The following is a 21,888-nucleotide window of genomic DNA, read 5'->3' as shown; positions in this document are numbered from 1 at the left end:
CTAATGTGCAATTGTTATAACTGGGCCTAAGGTGTCCCAAGCAAACAATGCACAGCCTGTGTCTGCCCATCCGTTCATCCAGGTTCAGACCAGCTTGACCAGCTTTGCCAGGCTGGGAGGACCAGCTTAATCCCGCTACTGCCACCTTAAACCAGCAAAAAACAGCTACCTGCTTATACTGGTTTTAGCTGGATTTTTCAGTGGGGACTTCCTCCAACAATCCATTGAATCACAATGATCTGAGGGTCATTTCATGCATTGGTGGTGATGACATACAGTTAGCATGGGGGCTGGGTTGTCGGCCAGTGTTGTAGTACTCAAGACTCGGACTCGGTCTTGGTCTTGTCATGGACTCGTGAGCACTTTGACTCTGTCTCGACTCGTACTCGAATACATTTGGAATCGGACTTATTCTCGAGTCCACACGAGTCCCTTTTAAAATAAATATTACAGTTTCTTTAAACTGATATAAGATTGACACGAACAGTGATTGGTGAATTTCTGCATGCATCAGACTGGGGTGAGGTCAGACATTCAGATCTGAGGAGGTTTTTGCACTGCCATTACTTTTACTTCAACCCCGCACTTCAATAAAATGCCCCCGTCTAGTGAGATTTAAGCATTAGATAAGCCGCTGTTACCCAACATGATAAGAGGGTGGTGCTAAAACACAGACTGGCACTACACGTAATTCCAGCAGTAAGCCTATTGCAGTTAACAATATTGTAAATTTAGTCTACATATATTATTTATATTTTATTCTTGAATTATATATTGGAAGATAAATTATTATGTATTATTATACCCTCTCTGAACTCGGTCTTGACTCGGACTCAACCCTCTCTGGACTCGTTCTTGACTCGGACTCGAATGCACATGGTTTTTACATAAATTAGCACATGTTTTTTTTACATGAATTAGCTGGTCTCGAATACAACACTGTCGGCTATGCAGGCTCATATGCTGAAGGTTACATCGAATTGTGTGCTGTGACACATTGTCACCACATTTGTAGCTGCTGGTCGACTATCAAAACCTGACAAATCAGCATCTTTTCTCATTCCGACACCAAACACTCTACTGACTGAAAGCTGGTCCTTGGGTGGTATACTGCTGATATACAGAATGAACTGTACCTGTGCCATCATTTGGTTGCCAGGTCAGATCATTACTCTAGGATCGGGGTGCTTAACAGGCACACAGAAACATAGGGCAGTGAGGACAGATGTGAACTTAAACATTTAATTACATTTTCAGTCTGGCTTTTTAAAATTAAGGTTTCTATGCATGCCAGTAATGTTTAAAACACTATGGGGATGTTTCCTGGAATGGACTTATCATATAGTCCCAGACTAAAACGCATATTTGAGCTATTTTAATTTAACTTTGATTTGTTGTTAATGTTTATTATTTAGGGCTGTAGTATACTCTATGGCTGTAAGACAGTTGTAGTTGTTGTTTTCCTGCTCATCTTCTTTGTAATTTTCTGATTAATCTAATTTACTGCTTCACTGTAAACATTTAGTATGACTGGTGTTGTGGTCCTTTTTCAGACTGTATGGAAATTTCTGGATGGTGGTCAAGGGAATAAAATCCAGCTTCCCATGCCCCAACCCTATTCACAGATAACCCACATTCGAACAAATTTATCATCCACAATTTCAGTGCATGACATGGGAATCAGTGAGGAGGAGTGGGATAGACTACAGAAGGCTTTTTACTGGCCTACTTCAGATCAAGAAATCACTGAGCTGAATCAGAGCACAAGTCCATTTCACACAACATTCTCTATTGTGGGACTCAATGAAAATTACAAAGTTGGAGAAAAGATTCATGTTATTATCACGGCTAGAGATCACAACAACAACTTAAAATCACATGGAGGTGATTTTTTTCAAGCAAAGCTTTTCAATTTAAACTTGAAGGTATGTTTATGACAATTCAGTTATTTTGAATGTATACTATATGTTGAACTATAACTTACCTGTTGTTATATTGTGTTTTTATTTTATACTGGTAACACTACAATAAGGCTGTTTTGTTAAAAATGGTTTAATGCATTAGCTAACATGAGCTATTAATGGCAATACTTCAACAACACTTCATCTAATCTTAGTTCATGTTATTTTCAGCATTTACTATTACATTTGTTGACATTAATTCTGTTTCATCCCTACTGACCGCCAGAGGTGGTGCTTTAGCACTAAATGATCCATCTCGCGTATGCGCAGGTCGAGTGTTTATACCAGGGGTAGGCAAGTTCAGTCCTAGAGAGCCACAGTCCTGCATATTTTAGCCTAAACACTGATAATCTAACCTGATTTCTAATTCCTAAAGACATTGATTAGCTTGTTCAGGTGTGTTTGATTAGGGTTGGAACTAAACTCTGCAGGACTGCGGCTCTGTAGGACCGAACTTGCCTACACCCGGTTTATACCAACAAAGTCACCCGTGACCCCTGATGACTATGGAGATCCTATATGTTCCGGTGACATCAGAAGATCTGTTCCTTTTCATCTTTTCGCTTCGCAGGTTGTATAACCGCGCTAGCCAAAGACTAAAGAATCTTGCTACAGCTACGTGTTTGCACTCATGTTTCATTCGTTGCTGGTGGCCTTGTGACATTTTTTTTGTCTGTGCTGCGAGTTGCTCGCCCTCCAAAGGCCGCAACGGAACCCACCAAGAGGTTTGTGACATGCTTCGGCAAATTTTCCTCAGCTGGGTGAGTTACATACTTTACATATAGCTGGTTGTTTATTTGCTTGAATATTGTGTTGGTGCATTTGTTGGTGACGGCTGTGTCCATCCACATGCGCGTCTCGGTTTAAAAACATGCAGGAATTTGATAATAAAATGCATGACTTGCTTGATGTTCAAAGAGTTATTAAGAGAGATAAAGTTCGGGAACTGGTTTACTTTAAAAAGTTAAGATCGACAAGACTCGCGTTGACTGACAGATTCGAAAAGCGCAGACGTGTAAGGCACACCGATAAATACACATATGGCGCTTTTCCATTGCATAGTACCCCATGGTTTGGTTTAGTTTGGGTCGGGTCAGCTTACTTTTGGGAACTTTTCTATTGGGTGCAATACGTAGTACTCGATACGTAGTACTTTTTTTAGGACCACCTTGGTTGGGGTTCCAAGCGATCCGAGCTGATACCAAACGTAACGTGAAAATCCCGTAGATCACTGATTGGTCTGAGAGAATCGTCCCTACCAGCGTCATCGCTAAAATGTAAAGATTAGTTTTACCTCAGTGCTAGCTTGCGCTGTCTTGAACAAACAGGTTGTCATCTGTGCTCTGCTATAAGTTCCCAAACTCCCTTTTAGCGGTGAAAAACATCCACATGTTGAGAACCAGAAACACCATACCAGTTCTTTCCAGACTTGCAGTTTGTAGCAGAACATTCGCACACATGTTTATATGCAACTTAAATGAGGCCCAGCTGAGGGCGTCGAATGACGAGGCCACCGGTGTTTGTACAGAAACTGTCATGTGATACAGAGGTAGTGATAAACACGATGTTAAAACATCTTTGTGGAGGTCAATTTTGATTTTGTGGCAGACTGAGAAATAAATGAATTTATGGAAATGTTTAGCATTCCAACAATGCTCTCACTTGTATGATACAGCAGCAGGCAGCGCAAATATAACGACAAGCCTATAATCCCTCCCACTGCGAAGTGTTACTAAACTGGAGGGAAAAGCTAACCTAGCCAAAGTATGGTGAGCTGACCCGACCTGACCCAAACCAAACCATGGGGTACTATGCAATGGAAAATCGCCAATACAGAATAGTTCCAAAACATCTGTTTTGATCCAGCTTTTCTGGTCTTGTGTAATTAAATAAAAGAAATAAAATGAAAAGGATCAATGTTTTACAGTTGGGTTAAAAGTTGTTTGATATTAGCAGCTCTTTAAAGATTTTTTAATTATTCCAAAAAGCTTCTAAATAAGAGATGCCCAGAAAATGTCATTCATGTTATTTCATAGATTGTACTCTTTCACTTCACACACACAATTTTCTTGCTTTAACCCTCTGGGGTCTAAGGGGTTTTTAGGGCCCTGGGGAAGTTTTGACATGCACTGACATTTGTGCTTTTTTCAGTTGCTTGAAAACATATTAATGTCAGAAGTCTCATAACACTGTGTTCATCACAAACTGGGCTACAATATCATATAATCAACATGTATGTACATGTTTGTATTTTTGAGAGAAAAATGTTTATGCGTGGTTTTTGAAAAAGCAAAATTTTTAAGTCACTGATATAACACCACAAAACTCATTCTAAACATGTTTTCCCAAGACTTTTCAAAATAGGATCTAGTAGTCTAGAGTTTTTTCTTCAAAATGATGTGAAAATCATATGGCCTACTCAATCACATAAAGCAATACATTGATTTACAATTTCTAAGACACTTTTGCTTGGGAAAGGCTGTATGCGTGGAGGCGGGAAAGCTCCTGAATAATCAGTGATTGACAGCTGAGAGACAAAAGAGTTGAATAATGAGCCACATAATAAGCCTTGTGGAGATGTTCAACAGGAATGTAAATTTCTCTGTAGTAAAACAATGATAAGGTTTACTTTTCAATATAATGTAAACACACACACACACACACACACACACACACACACACACACACACACACACACACACACACACACACATTATATATATATATATATATAATGTGTGTGTATAAATATATATTTCTATTGAAATATTTTCTATTAATATCACAAGTATAAGATACCTTTTAAAAACCATAGTAGCCTAATCATGGTAAAGGTACTGTTTGGCCATCATAAAGTGAACACAGGGTTTGTGTTTGGTTGGCCAGCGAGAGGTTTACTTTTGTGCAGTAAAAAGCTCAAAAGAACAACTGCCTATCGTTGTCTGGACTGCTATTTGTGTTTTTGTAATCATTATAGTAGAAACACAACCAGGGACACGCGTGATAAACTTATCAATGTTTGTTTACAGCCACCGCCATTACCTCACGTGTTGATCATGAAAGCAGTGAATGTGTGCACATGCGAGTGATCCTGTGTTTAATAAACTTGCTGTGCGGAGATATGCGCTTAGACGCAACTAAATAAGGATTGTACTGTTTGCAATCGCGTATTTTATAAGAATACCAAAAAGCGCGTTGAGTTTCCTGACTCGCGTGTTTGAGTATGTGCGTTCCCGTCGCCTCAGCTGTTTGACGGAAGACAAAGAAAACACTCGCGTCTGGAGATACTACTGACACACATCTGCAAGTAAATAAGGATTTATATGTCATACATCGATCCCGTCACACTGACGAAGCACACACACTCGCGTCTGTCTGGAGATTTAGGCGCGAGTAAACAAGTATGTGATGTGTGCAATCGCATCTTTTATAATGATACCACAAAGCGCTTCAAATATGAGGCATTGTGTGTTTGTGTGTGCGTTTGGACGTCGATAGAGTCACACTCGCGTCTGGAGATAACTTTAGTTACAGTCACGAGTAAACAAGTAGATGTCATGTTTCCAGCACTCGGATTAAAACTCAACACAGCAGTGAATGGCTGCAGAGACGGAATGTCCATTGACTGTGGGGTTGACTAATGAATATGGATGATCTCTGCCCTTTTCTTCAATGGAGCGGGGCGTGGCTCATTATAGATAATGAAGCAACAGAAGAAAGACGGTACATCTCTCTCTTCTACAGTTTTTTTCAATCACTTTGCTACTATTTTCAGAACCTTGATGTCATTTTTCACAACTCTAGATACAAAACTCAAAACGGTAATCACTTGTAACACAGGCTGTCTAGTGTTCAAAACATTGCATTGTGCATTCACATCTTTAAAGACATCTTGCACTTGCACAATCATTGTTTCAAAACACAAATTTACTGTGAAATACCATGGAAACATAACTATAGATCACCCACACACAAGCAACTGATAGTTTCACTAAGTCATTGTTTGTACAATCATTACAGTTTTTTTCAATCACTTTGCTACTATTTTCAGAACCTTGATGTCATTTTTCACAACTCTAGATACAAAACTCAAAACGGTAATCACTTGTAACACAGGCTGTCTAGTGTTCAAAACATTGCATTGTGCATTCACATCTTTAAAGAGTAACTAGACCCTAAACCAACTTTTTTTAGTTAATGATCTGTAAGAATGATGCTTTATTAGTGCTGTTCATTGATTTTAGTAACTTTTTTGACATTTAGATATAAAGTGTTTCAATACTGCAATATATGGTGTAAAAACGTCTGAGTGCTGCCCTCTTCAGGTTGAACGGTGGCTATTGCAGTTGAATTTTCCTATTGGATGTTGGGTCCAAGAAATGACTTGTGACGTAAGCAGTTTCAAGCTCACCACGCCCTTGTTACGATCTCACCACACACTAAGTTCGTCCCCTCTATCTCTGTTGGGATCTGCCCACTTTTCTTGCATTTTTCAAATATTGCCAGTGGGTGGAGTCAGGCTCTGACCAGGGGTTTAGTTACTCTTTAAAGACATCTTGCACTTGCACAATCATTGTTTCAAAACACAAATTTACTGTGAAATACCATGGAAACATAACTATAGATCACCCACACACAAGCAACTGATAGTTTCACTAAGTCATTGTTTGTACAATCATTAAGTATTGTAGAACAAAATTGGTGATACAGATTTCATTATGGTACATGTAGAGCAAATACATATCTGTAAAAGTTCTGCAGTAGTAGAGAGAATACGATAGACACATTGGAATCATTGAACAAAGTTTGTAATGTATTGATGAAAACACTACAGTACAATCACAACATAGGTCACATCATTTCACAATCTGCACTCAATCATCAGTAACAAGTTGGCAGAATTGGACAAGCAATTACAAGGGCCTGCATCTATACAGTACAGTGATAATTGGTTCATGCTCCATGCTTATTGGTTACAATGAACCTCATTATCTTGAAACTTTCATGATTTTCAGTAAACATGGAAGATTCTTTGTCTGTTTCCATACAACTATTACGAATAATGCAACAGTTACTTATCATTTTGGGCAGTTGTATTGATTGATAGTTAGATCATTGTAAGAAAATGAATAGACACTTATTTGAAATGTGATGTGTGAATAGCCTTTTGAAACAGTAGTACTTTGATGTTAAGTTGTGTCATATTGAACATGTGATTTTGGTTGAATGAACAAATGATCCAAGTTTTATGTGTATTGTATCCAAGCAATTGAGAAAAGAGTTAAGAGTTTTGAAAAATGTGCATTTGGATCTTTGGTTGTGAGTTTTGTGTCTAGAGTTGTGAAAAATGACATCAAGGTTCTGAAAATAGTAGCAAAGTGATTGTAAAAAACTGTAATACAGTTAACAACGAATTACAATATTTGTTTTCGATTTCACTTACATCTTCCAAAAGCAGACATTCCAAGCATTATGTAGACATTTATCTTTTGTTTATATGACAAATATTCGTTAAGTTACATTAAATTTTTCTGACGTGTTTCTGAAAGGAGTTCACTGAGGGAGAGAGAACAAAACGCGCATCATGTTTATTTTCTTAATTTTAAAAAAATTTGCTAAGTTTGTTGGTGAAGGTTATGCTTTTGCTCCCTCTCCTGACATCTGTACTGCATTTAGTGTCTTCTTTTCGTTGGGATAGTTTACCCTTATGCTGAGTTCAGACTGCACGATTTTAGCCCTGATTTTGACTCGCCGACAGGTTTTTTGAGAAATCGATGACAAATGCTCGAAGTCACAGGCAAATCAATGCTCTTGCATGTGAGTGACAATCACACAGTGTGAATTATCAAAGACGCATTCTGAGAGATTCGCAGACAATTCCCCGACACCCGTGAGATATCTGGCATGCTAAATAAAAACCATGCTGTGGGAAATGTGTTCTGACTGAAAATAACATTGGTTTGATGACATACAGCCAATGAGAGAGGAACATACAGGGCAGCTGGAAGTTCGGGGAGAAGTTATGAAGGTACAGCCCATAATATCAGCAAGCATGGATTTGGTTGAGAAAAGGGCTTCTTTTTTATTTTTATTTTCACTAGAAATGAGCGCACATGCAATTTGTATGGCAAGCTTCTTGCAGGCTACCATTTTTAATAATAATCTGGAATGTCAAGTGAGAACTCTGGTCTTGCACGCGCAACCTCGCATTGTTTTCTTGCCACTTCTCGCTGGCGTTTGACAGTGAAACATAGTTTGCGGACCAGGACAAAGTTGTCAGCGATTCTTCCTATGGTAAAGTCATGCCGTGTGAAACCTCTTGTCAAAATCATGCAGTCTGAACTCTGCATTAGCTGGTGAAGGCAGTGCTTTTGCTCCCACTCCCAGCATTGGTGTGCCCTTGTGACTAATTGGTGGCAATGTTCCCATTGAGGCTACCTTTTTTCTTTTTTCTCAGTTGCCAGCATGGTTGGCAACCACTCCTGCTCGGCCTGTATGGCTCCCCTGCAGCTTGAGAATGGCCATGATTTATGTTCCTCATGTCATGGCTTCGAACATTTAAAGGAGGGTCTTTCTGACGACCCCTGCATGAACTGTGGGATCATGCCTCAGGCAGTGAGGGCGGCTAAACTGGCTGAGGTGGAGCAACTGTTGGGCTCTACATTGTCACCTGAACATTTGACCCCAGCCCAGTGACTGGCTCCAGATCAGACTGGGCAGTTTAAACTTCGGGCTGCTGAGACCGCAGGCCCCACTCCTGCAAAAAAGGCTAAGGGTCCCCGGCTTGCCTCCAAAAAGGACCAATTAACAGCAGAGCTCAATACTATGAAGTCCCTCTTACTGGCCTTCCAGTCCAGGACTGGAGCATAGCTGCCAGATGATTTTGTTCCTTCGGCAGCCTCCTTGGAGTCGGAGGACGATGTGTTTCTCATGGCAGCATCAGCTGGCTAGTTTAATGACTATGAGCCAGAGGTACTCCCACAGATGGTAGCCTCCAAAATCTCGGCGGCCGACTCCCGTTCTTCAACCCATAGCTAAACTGGTGGTGTTGAGGACTGCTCTATGGGAGCCATCATTCTTATGGCTCTAGCCCGTCCATCTCCAGTCAGATGTGCCGCAGACTCAGCCAGCTCCAGCCAGCTCCAGCCAGTGCTTTTTTCAGACGTGTCTCAGCCTCCATCAGCTTTACTTCAGAAGAGTATCTGAGGGAATTGCAGGCATTCTGGAGGGATTCTAAAGCCCTCTCTCATGCAACGTCCGACAGCCGGACTCTGGCAGCCATGCAGGAAGCACACAAGTTTGGCTTGGACCGCATGCCAGCAGTTGAGCCGACTATAGCTGTTCTTAATATCTCACCTGATAATACCTCTGAGACCGAACTCTAGGTGCCCTCTTCCCCATTGCCGGGTTACAGATGACCCGCTTTGTAAGGCCTATGATGCGAAGGCACGGGACGCATGGGTAACTCCATGTCCCACCTGATGCTCGCTTTGTCAGCATCCCTGCAGGAGGCTGAGCTGGAGGAACCGGGGGAGCTGTTTGGTTCCACAGCTCTGGAAGCGCTTGAGCGCACGGTCCAAGCCGGCCAGACTCGACAGCAGCTGTCTGGGCTTCAAAGGAGTGTGCCTCCACCTAGCAGGCCTAGAGGTCCTCCAGCTTTTCCTCAGTTCAGCTCTTGTCCACAGGCTCACCCCAGGGGCTACCTTAGGTCTCTGCGCCCATGTCCACACCCTGCTCAGCAGCAGGCACAGACCTTTCGGGCACCTGAACGACTATTCTCTAAGCAACCTCAAGCCTTTGTTACCCGTCATACCTCCGAAACCTTTAGGGGCTGGGGTGCCCGGTGCTGAGGCCCAGGGGTTGGTCGTCAGCTGTTTTTACCATCAGCAGCTCAGCTATTGAGCTGCATTCACCATGGACCCGTGGGTGCTTTCCACCTTGACCCAGGGGTACAAACTTCAGTTCCGATGTCGGCCCCCAGCCAATGGCCGGGTCAAGATGACCATCATAAGTGACCCTGCAAAAGCCCAAGCCCTTACCCGGGAGTTGTCCGCCCTCCTGGAAAAGGGTGCTATCGAGCTGGTAGATCCCCTATTGCAACCCAGGGGGTTCTACTCGACTTACTTTCTGGTAGCGAAGAAAGATGGTGGACTCCGCCCTATCCTCGACCTGAGGGGTCTCAACAGGTTCCTGAAGGTTCTGAGGTTCCAAATGTTGACCACTGCAGAGGTTCTGTGTACGATTGCCAAAAGGAGAGTGGTTTACGTCAATAGACCTGAAGGATGCCTACTTTCACATCCCTATAGCACCACACCATCCGCAGTTTCTGCGGTTTGCCTTTCAAGGGCGTCATTTCCAATTCCGAGTGCTCCCATTTGGTCTCTCCCCTCGGTGTTCACCAGGTGTGTTGGCGGCCATCTCGCACTTGCAGTGGCGGGGCATGAAGATTCTCCCGTATCTGGATGACTGGGTCATCTGTGTGCCATCTCAGTCTCAGGTGGCCCTGGACACGACATGTCTTCTCTCCCATGTGGCTCACCTGGGCCTCTAGGTGAATTTTACAAAGAGTTGCCTGGTTCCATCACAAGGCACTGTTTTTCTCGGGGTGACTCTCGATGCAGTCACAATGAAGGCTCCGCCTCCTTCTCCTTTTTCGGGAGGGCAGACAGTTGCGTTATGTGGAGTTTTTGCGCCTCTTAGGGAAACTGACAGCTGCTGCTACAGTGATTCCTCTAGGACTGTCGCTGCGTCCCCTCCAGAGGTGGTTGCACGACTTTCATCTGGATGTCAAGTGGCCCCGGCACAGGAGACTTAAGGTGTCACGCCGTTGCCTTCTTGCTCTGGCCCGTGGAAGGAGAGGTCATTTCTCTTCCAGGGCATGCCCTTGGGTTCCATTGCATCAAGTCAGGAAACCCTCACAATAGATGCTTCCCTTTCAGGTGGGGTGCTGTGTGGCAGAATCATACAGTTCAGGGACTGTGGTCTGTGTGGGACCACTCACAGCACATCAACATTCTGGAACTGCGGGCTGTGCACAGGGCATTGCAGGTTTTCCTTCCCTTCCTGGGAGGCCGCCATGTGCTTGTGCGTTCAGACAATGTCTCAACCGTATCTCACATAAACCACCAAGGAGGCACCAGGTCTGCACTGCTGCTGCAGGCATCCCAGGACCTCCTGCTGTGCGCAGTGCCACACCTGGACAGCTTGAGGGCTATGTATTTGCCTGGGGAGCAGCAGAATCAGGTGGCAGACTTACTCTCCTTTTGCAAGCCTACGCCGGGGGAGTGGCGGCTTCATCCGGACGTGGTCCTCAGCATCTGGGACATTTTCAGCAGGGCAGGGGTGGATCTCTTTGCCTCAGAGGAATCGACCCATTGCCCCCTCTGGTTCTCCTGGACCAGGATGCTCTCGCCCACGATTGGCCAGAGGTTCTCCTCTATGCATTTCTGCCAATCCCTCTGATTCTTCCAACGCTACAGAGAGTCCTCCAGCAGGGTCACAGGCTACTGTTGGTAGCCCCCTTCTGGTCGGGGAGAACATGGTTTGCAGCATTTCACCATGGCGCCTCCCGAAAGGAGGGATCTCCTGTTTCAGTTACGGGGCCAAATCTGGCATCCCGACCCTCACCGCCTGCAGCTGTGGGTCTGGTCACTGCAAGGCCTGACTCGCTGTTGACTGAGTGTTCAGATGGCATCTGCAATTCCATATTAAATGCAAGGGCCAAGTACCTTCTCCAGGTTTTACTGGGTAAATGTTGCCACTCCCCATCCGCTGGAGGTGGTCCTGTTGCCTGACTCTGCGCTCTCCTCTCAATAAGGTATGTGTTGAATTCCTTGTTACCTTTTTGGTATGAGTCATCCAGTGCTAAAGCACCACCTCTGGCAGTCACCTCTGGCGGTCAGTAGGGATGAAATAAAACAAGAGTTACGTATGTAACTACGGTTGTATGAATCCCGGATGACTGCCAGAGCATTCTGTCACTCAGAATCCCCGTGCACTCGTAAGAAGATTCTGCAGAACAGATCCCCTGATGTCACTGGAAGATAAAGATTCCCCGTAGTCATCAGGGGTCACGGGTGACTTTGTTGGTATAAACACTCGACCTACACATGTGCGAGAAGGATCATTCAGTGCTACATACGTATATGCGTAACTCTGGTTAATGCACCATGAACAAACATGAATAACTTTATTGACATTAATTAACATTAACAAGAATTAATGCATGCTATTGTATATTGTTTGTTGTTAGTTAATGCATTTATTAATGTTTACTAATACATCCTTATTGTAAAGTGTTACCACGTTTTATGTTGTTGAAATGTTTACTACACTGTGAATGATGTTTATTTGTAATGCGCTTCTGTCACTCACTTACTACATAAACAAGAAATAATAAGACCAACATATATATTGTATATTAGTACTGTGCAAAGGTCTTAGGCCACCAAGCCAGAATTAGATTTGTTGTTTTTGCAATGTTATAGTGATGATATATAATTGTTTCTCAGTCTCTTTACAGGTTTTCTCGGTTGCTTAAACACATTTCGCCTAATATTCTCAAAACAGTAAACACAAATCCATAACGCCTCACACAATTCTCCAAACATCCTATTTTCAGGTCAAAATGAAGCTCTACACTTATAACCATTCACTCTTACTGAAAAACCAAACTTTTCCCTCAGACATCACACACAAGATTTCACACACACACACACACACACACACACACACACACACACACACACACACACACACACACACACACACACACACACACACACACACACACACACACGTTGGTGTATGTGGTTTACAGGGACACTTCCATAGTTTCCCTTACCTACCCCAGTCCCTAACCCCAATGTCACAAAAACCTGTTGCCAGTCTTTATCTATGATAAACTACCATAAAGTTAGTTTTTTTAGCTTTTCCGTTTATGGGGACACTCTCTGTGTCCCCGTAAACCATGTTTATAGCATAATAAACATGTCATTATACACTATTCATGTCCCCGTAAACCACATAGACCAACCCACACACACGCACGCACGCACGCACGCACGCACGCACACACACACACACACACACACACACACACACACTACAACATTGTATTACACCCTTGTGCAATAAAATCAAAACAATATATCCAGAAATGGTAAGTTGCTTGTTGTTCTCCCCCTCAAAAACCTTTTTATGTGACCAAAAAAGACACAATCAATGTATGCATTGGCACATTTTATTCATTAATGTGCTACACAGCACAACTGTAAACATTTTTTTTTACAGTTTTTCTCAAATGCTTTGGCTCATTTCTTGAAACAGAAATTACATTTTCAAAACAACATGGACAAATCTCCAAACCACTTGGCAATTTTTCACAATATAATTAAATTTCTCGTTCATTTAATCAAATTGCAAATGTCTAAGTCCATGTCTCAATATATTAGTACATCTTTGCAAATGATTACAGTTTTTCTGAATTGCTAAAACACATTTTTTGAAACCATCACTCATTTTCTCAAAACCTTAAACACAAATCCCAATTTCAAACAAAATGTACAGAACCCCTGACTCTTCCAGCAAAATCAAACAATTCCTTCAAAACCATTTCACTTGTACTCAAAATCAAACTAAGCTTTCAAATCATTAACACATAAGTCTATAATATAAAATACTACAAAGCATCCATTAGACAGTACCTTAAAAAATGGAAAACACAACATCCAGGACATCTGCTTACAAAAAAATACATGTTTATTGTACATAACAACACACTTGACAAATACTGTTAAAAATCTTTATTACTGTAATCACAAGTTTAGTTCAGTGAATATAGTGAATACTTTACTGTAAGTACTGCAAGTAATAATCAGTTTTCAATATTATCTGTAAGCAGCACCTTTTTTGTAAAAAGTCAGCAATCCAACTGCAAATTTTGCCAATTGCATCGTCTCTGGTGTCATTTTCTTCCTCATACCCTTCATCTGCCTCTCAGACTGTTTCCAATCCATACAATTGGTAAAAAATACCATTAGATAAAAGTGTATACACATTTGAGTTGTTATGTTTGCTTGATGACAACTGTGTTGTAGTTGTGTTCAACTTTTTCCTGCCTGTGTATAGCATTTATAAAACAAGTGCATTGCAGTGTGAAATGTGTGTTTTAGTGAGAAGTTTGTGTTTAGAATTTTGCAAAAAGAGTGCAGTCACGGAAAGTAGGGACACAAGTCAGGGATGGGCAACTTTGATAATGACGAGGGCCAGCATTTTTCTCCTTTATACCAAGGGGGCCAGAACCACACGCACAATTTACATCATTCTTAATTTTCTTTATTAAGAAACCACAATATACAATGAACCGGTCTTTAAAGATTTTAACTATTAAACTCTGCAATTATACTAATTCTAAATCATAACTTTTTTTCAGTGGAAAAAGCATTTTTAGATAAAACTTCTTAACTGCATTGCTTTAACATCTGTAACAAACAAGGCAGTTTTAAATTAGTATAGAGGAGTTTCTCATCCTGCCCTCAGAGAACAAAATTATTTAAAATAAATATACATAATAATAATAATAAATAATACATACATTCAAAACAAAATATATAATGTTAATAACAAAGTATTTTACCTTTCAAATCTAAGAGTAATTCTGTCTCGAGTCCGATCCGTCACCCAAACCAGTGGCATTGTTTTGAACCCGACTGGACCCGAATGTAAACTGACGTGTGTGCAGTCGCAGCCCCGGTGGGCTCGCAACCAATTTGGCGAGCTGCTCCATTTGTTTATATGACGATGACACCAAGGTAACCGCTAAAATGTACCTTTGAAATGATCTGACATGTCTGTCTCAACGGAAATTTACCTATCGCCAGCCACACAATGTCGTAATTAGGCGCTCTTGGCAAACAGAGGAGAGGTTTGAAAAGGACATTAACACACACATTAACACACAGTTCAGGGCTTCTCGGGTCCGTTCAGGAAAAACACATTCATTTTAAATAACCCGAGACCTGATTATTTTACCCGACATGTGTCCGAGGCACGCGTGAAACATTTAGATCCGAACTTGATCGGGTCTCGGGTCGGACCTTAGCTTTTCGGACCCCGTGAACTTGAAGACCTCTTCTTCACATAAGCCCAAACACGGGACTATGCTTACTGTGACGAGTCGCGGGACCTAGCGCCCCCTCCTGGTTGGGAGGTTTTACGTCCGAAGACAAAAATCATCATTTTAAAAGTATTTGATTAATTATAATATGGTATTAATATTTACCCCGGGCCGTGTGCGGCCCTCGGGCCGCCAGTTGCCCATCCCTGCTGTAGATTATTTTTTCTAATGAGTGTGCCTCAGAGAGTGCCTAATCCTATAACTGTAATCAGTGTTGGGAAAGTTACTTCCAAAGTGTAATACATTATATATTACAAATTACTGTTATTTGAAAGTAATTAGTTACATTACAATATTACTGTCTCTGAACTGTAATGAGTTACACTACTTTTGAGTTACTTTCATCAAAATAACAGAAGTATGACTAGGCATTATAAAATGTTAAAATGTAGTTTATTGCTGCTTATAAATCTAGAGGTAATGTGTTGGCCCTCGAGCTTTGAATAGGCACAGTGAAGACTTATGGCAAAATACAGTAACAATCACTGTCAGAATCATAAACATAGACAAATGATCTGGTAAAAGTCTGGTAAATTATGGTACACATACCAAACACAATAGAGCTAGAGCCCATTATAATGCAACATATAGCCTAATAACATGGCAAGACAGGCAACCTATTTTCATTTCTATTCTTTAATTCACTTTTAATTCAGATTCACAGCACAAACCTGACATGCACTGGGTTGACACAACTTATCAAAAAGTGCTATTGGAGGATCAGTCCTCAAGGAATACAGCTCATTTCAGTCCAATATAAGGATTACATGTAGGCTAACATATACTTGCTTAAAAAAACACAGACAAACAGAGGAACACTGCTTTTTGCCAAACAACGAATATAGGTTCCGAACTTCCCATACAAAGGCTGGTAAACAGTGATGTTTAAATCTACTATTTAGATCAGGGGTTTTCAAACTTTTTGTGTGTGTGGACCACTATTTGTAATCAAGAATTTTCGCGGACCACCTCATAATACTTATTATAAAATATGTCTACACAAAGTCCTGAATTAATCTGCACATCTAAATAGTCTTACTAGCACTAAAACTATAACTGGTCATCACATCAGTACAACAGGTTTCTTAACCTTATATCATAATTATTTATATACATATTCTTAGTGTTGGGAAAGTTCACTTTCTACATGAACTAGTTTAGTTTACAAATTTTAAAATGAACTAGTTCAGTTCATAGTTCATATTTGAAAATGTTAAACTAGGTCACAGTTCCAAAAATGAACTAATTTATAGTTATTTTTTCCCATATTATTTTTTTTTTATGCCATTATAGCCCATATAGAACCACCACAGACAGCAATTATTTGATCAGTTTTAAGTCCGGTGACATGCCTGGGTCCGGTGACATGCCCCCACAGAAGATAATTTTGAAAAAAAATAACCCCTGAAATGAAGACTTCTGGTGAAAATAGTGGAAACTAATTAATAAATTTAGATAAATATATTTTATACAACTTCTTAGGCCTAAATATTTAATGAATAGCAAAATATGCCTAATAAGTATACAAGACTGAACCACATAGATGTGAAATATAAAGGCTATCATGATCATTTTGCCAACAATGAACCTTGGTTTTAATTTAAGTTTATAATACGCCCTCTTCAAAGACCCCACCCCTTTTTAAACCTTGATCTAAATCCATAATTATTTAATAAGAAACCCATCAGAATGATTGACACATTATGAGACAGGGGGATGGGGGATACAGGAACAGAGGGAGAGCACTGGAGAGATATATATGTGGATTGTTAGGCTAAATCTGTACTATCTCTTTTAATATAATCACTTTCTTATCAACTATATTTGAGTTTTAAAAATCCACATAATTACATACAATATGAGCCTCTGGAGACGACTGACGGACAATGAACATTGACATTGCTCCATCCTGTGCCCGCAGCCTCTTGTGATTATCTCCTCATGCGTGCTGCTTTATATCACACACTCCGCCGTGACAAACAGAAAAAACGCGACGGCATATGGTACAATTGGCCTTGTATTCATTGTCCCTCAAGCATTCCAGCCACGGGTAGTCATTTTCCCATTCAATACTATATTTTTGTGCTCGTTTCTTTTTCGCCGGCTGCTCGGATGCAGTCATTTTTACATTTCCCGCTTTTGTCACTTGTCGTCATCGTTGCTTTGATACGTGACATCACAATGACTGAAACGACCAATGGGCATTCCCTGATGGGGCTGCAAGATGTTAAAAATGCTACGCAGATCATAGACAAACAGAGGGAGAAATTACCGCACCGTCAGGGTTTTCTTATACAAATGACGCGGTCTTCGTTCATGGCTGACATATTATAAGCTATGTGTCTGTCATGTATTTGCACTGAATTAATTTTCATAAAATACGGAACAAACTGCGTTCCGTATCAGTTCAATACGGAACAAAAATTTTATGTGTCAAATACGGGACGATTCCGTATTATACGGAACGGTTGGCAACCCTAGTTAGCAGCCTATGTTAATCGTTAACGATTTAGGACAAATATAATGTTATTTAATGTTAAACTATTTGAGTTGCGCGGCAGGAATTTCAGCAGCGTCTGAGTTGTTGTGATGACGCATGCAGCGTGACTGGTGAACACCGAGTGGTGGCGGTGTTGCCAGATTGGGTGTTTTTTCCGCTACACATTAAGGCCTGTTTACAGTGTGTTTTAGTCGGGTTTTCGCCTGGAAGAATATACAAATCTGGCACCCTATTGAACGACGTTAAACTGAGAGAGCGTGCTGTTCACAGGCACCAGAATGAATGAGTTCGCAGTAACGTTTATTAGGCAGCAGTACATGTTCGCCCAAAATATGAACGAGTTTGTATATTAAAATATTCCAAGTATATATCGCTGCAGCCCGGAGACTGCAGGTGGGAGGACCTTATGCCACAAGTGGGAGGAGCTTATGCCGCAAGTGGGAGGGTTTTCAGAAATGTACAAGTAGGAGGAGTTTACGCTTCAAATGGGATCGTGGTGAATCCTCTGGAAGTTTGTACAGCCCACTTGCGGCTAAAGCTCCACCCACTTGCTGCTAACCCACCCATTTGGACCACAGTTTGGGAATGTCCGATTTAGATAACCATGTTTAAGTCTACACTAATGTTACGTTGTAGTTTAGGTTGTTGTTTGTAATAAAACTGTAGATGGCATAGGAATAGCCTAGCAATCTATTATGTATATGGACTGTAACCATAGCAATGTTAGCTTACCTTGTAATTGTTGCTGTTAATATGGATTTTACTGGCAAGCATTTAAAAGTCTCTTTACTTCTGAGGTTCAAGGAGCACAGGAGACCGATAGAAACTTTCTGTTGCTTTTACTTAGTGCTCTCATTCGCAGATGTATGCATGTGCGGCGCTACCGGATGGACCTCACTTTAGGCAATGTTTATACAGCCAATAAAAATAACACGGTCTATTTCTGAAATGCATTGTTGTAACGCGTTTATTAACTTTATAAACGAAAATAAATACCTTCCGGTAGCGCCGCCATCTTAGACTCCTCTATATTCAGGAGAGAGTATTAGCGTAGTGTACGCACTTTTCTTAGTGACGTATGACAAATTCGGAGGGCGGGGGCACAGAGCAGCAGCAGAGTAGCCTCCGTAGGCTGCGTAAGCTCTCATCCTGAATGCGGACGCGACTAAGATGGCGGCGCTACCGGAAGGTATTTATTTTCGTTAATAAAGTTTTAAATATGGATATTTCTACAACAACACCACGCTGATTACCCTCAGAAGACCTTTGTTTATCATCCTGGAGCCGTTTGGATTTAATTTGTGAAGGATGGACGCACTTTTTTTGGACTTGAAGGTCGTGGACTATTGGGGGACCCCGTAACATTACATTTAATCAACTGAAAGATAAAAAAAAATCTAAAATATCCGAAAATGTGTTTGTCTGAAAAACTATGGACATATGCAACTCGGACAGCTTGGGGGTGAGTAAATCATGGGTTTAATATCATTTTTGGCCAAACTATCCCTTTAAGGGTAGAAGTGGGTTATACATAGCCGGGCTATATATTGAGTCTTTAGTTTGCAGTCATTTCAACGTCTCGGTTTTTGCTTGCTGGTGGGGACGTTTCTGTCTGTTAGAGAAAGTCAAGATTCACCTGGGAGCAATTTACCAATTCTGGACATATTTAGAGAAAACGTCTAATGGAAATGTATAGAAATATGTTTGACCAAACCTTGTATTACGAAAACTTGTTTAATCATTTTGCATGTAAAGACTTACACTATGAACTAATGCATAAATGTTGTTGGGGGGGGGTGAGACTATTCAACAGAGACCCATTACAATACATTTTGATCAACATGACATAAGCAACTGATAATGTAGGAAAAAGCAGAGAATTGTACATAATCATTTGCATGGATGTACCAAAGCATTTGCAACTTGTTCAAATAAATGAGAAACTGCTTTTTTGATGTTTTTTTATTAAGTTTCATCTCTGTATAAAATAATTTTACTGCTCTATGTGTAACTGCATAGCAAGCAACATTATGATATATTAGATACTTTATTATACACTCACATTGAGATGAGTGAGCTGCATACATTTTAGGAGCGGCTACTTTTATCTTCTGCATGTTTTTATCTTTTCTTAACCTAGAAACCTGATGGCTTTTTCTCATCCATAATTTAATATGTGTTGCATTACATCTCCCACTCACACTCCTTATGAGGTGTCGTCAATGGAAGCTGTGACTTGAACAAACAAACAGTGCAGCAGCTCTTCTCTGAGTAACAGCTGAGTAACCCCAAGTTGCAACTCTGGACGAACACTCCAAAGTCCCGACCAGATTAACTGATCGCATGGTGACAATGATATGATTGACATTAGGTGGAGATAAGAAATCTGATCACACATTCCATTATTCTTGCTGTCTTGGAGATCACAGCTTATGGTTGCGTAGCGACGAAAGACGCACCAAAAGATTTTTTACATCTTATAAGATTTTCAAAATCTGATAGACCACAAACATGAGGATGAACATGAGATTTAACCCTTTTGCTCCTATAGTGTGTGGTGTGCCATTATGGGTCAAAGACAGCACACCACTCACAAACTGATTTTCAACCAAAGTCTAGATTGTGAACACAGGAAATCTCACGAGACTTCATAATAAGCATGGCTGACGGTATGAAGGAAGAAATTTCAATGATAGTGTTTGGAATGAGTTTCACAAAAAAATCAATGGAACAAGTCTTGGAGACAGCTGTCCACATCAACTTCACTTTGTGCTGCACCATGACTGTTTCCATAATCTCTCTTTCTGATTGGATATTGCTTCGTTTCACATGATAATCTCAAGAGCGTGCCCGCGTTTGTCCTCGGGTTCCCCCACACATCAGGATTTCTCATCAAACATATATTTAATATTTACGCTTCGCGATCGGTTCAGCTCTGACGTTCTTTCAATCAGGTCCGGACACTCTTAACACACCTTACACCAAGGGAAAACCTGATAAAATTATCTGCAGAACCATCATCTTTTGGTGTGTACCCAGCATAAGCACTTAGAAAGAACAAATAAGCGCCTTGACTCGTGTTTAGCATGTGTTTTTAGACGCAACATGTGAACGGACCCTTAAACGTTTACATCAATTATCAAACAAATATAAAACTAAGTAAATAAAAATCTTTCTGCGGGCTGGATTATGTTATTTTTTGACAAGAGACACAGGCCACAGAAAGGGGGAGGGAGGGCTGCAAATGGTCCATGGGTTGGGAGTATAAGACCACTGGCCTAGGTTGTGAATCTGTGAATGAATTGATTATCTCTATGCCATATTCCCTTCAGAGATCAGAGCTATTGATGAAAAAACTTTTGTGGGAGTTGTGAGATTGTGTCTCATAGCGTGGCTGGTCAGATCAGGCTGTGGTCAACGGGGTAAGCGAACATTGACGCCCACTAATCGCACCTGGAACTCACATCAATTTTTTTCGAAACAAATGTTTAAATGGCCGCTTTCTTCACTTATTGATTGCACATCTGAATATTATACATATATTCTCACCTGAAATAATCTTAAAACTACATTTTGTGACCCAGAAACAGTAATATTTAGAAATGGCTATTAAATCTACTGAGTTCTGACACTGAAAACAAACTGCTGAAAGTGCTACCTGTCATTCTGAGCTTCAAGTCCGTGGCGGAAGAAAGTAGTTTCTCACAAAATAAACTTTTAAAGACATCCTGTTGTTGTTTTACAGTTTTTTTTCAAACTTGTGCCGTCGAACTGTTGTATAAAAGGAATATCGCTCTCATAGTCATGTGATATAGCTCTATATCATTATGGCCATGATGATATAGAGTTATATCACACTCCTGCTCAAGCAATAGACCAGGGCTATTCAAATCTTACCCTGGAGGGCCCGAGCACTACAGAGTTTAGCTCCAACCCTAATCAAACTTACCCACCTGTGATTGTCTAGTGATCATGAAGACCTTGATTAGCTTGATCAGGTGTGTTTGATCAGGGTTGGAGCTAAACTCTGTAGTGCTCCGGCCCTCCAGGGTAAGATTTGAATAGCCCTGCAATAGTCCTTTTTACAACCTACATGATCAAATAGTTGCGCCCCATTTTGGCAAACGGAAGCGGTGTTGTTCCCCAGTGGTTCTAACGTGTTATCAAAACCGTTTCCCAGCTTCAAAATATCTGGTTGTTGCGTTTACGGTTACACTAATATTTGTATATTTTTATGATATATTTATATT

At 41.0% G+C, this 21,888-nt stretch overlaps 1 protein-coding gene across 2 annotated transcripts in view; it reads left to right on the top strand.

Moving 5' to 3' along the window:
* Positions 1-21,888, top strand: part of LOC135785311 (NXPE family member 3-like) — a 91,177-nt gene that overhangs the window by 56,466 nt on the left and 12,823 nt on the right. For both annotated transcript variants that reach the window (XM_073813219.1, XM_065294682.2), the window contains exon 3: positions 1,554-1,925. In XM_073813219.1, coding sequence (XP_073669320.1) covers positions 1,554-1,925 — 372 coding nt within the window. The remainder of the gene's footprint in view (positions 1-1,553; positions 1,926-21,888) is intronic.

This window comes from Paramisgurnus dabryanus, chromosome 22 (genome assembly GCF_030506205.2).
Source record: "Paramisgurnus dabryanus chromosome 22, PD_genome_1.1, whole genome shotgun sequence".
Lineage (NCBI taxonomy): Eukaryota > Metazoa > Chordata > Actinopteri > Cypriniformes > Cobitidae > Paramisgurnus > Paramisgurnus dabryanus.
Note: the sequence above shows the minus strand (reverse complement) of the source record. Positions and strands in the feature narration are given on the sequence as shown.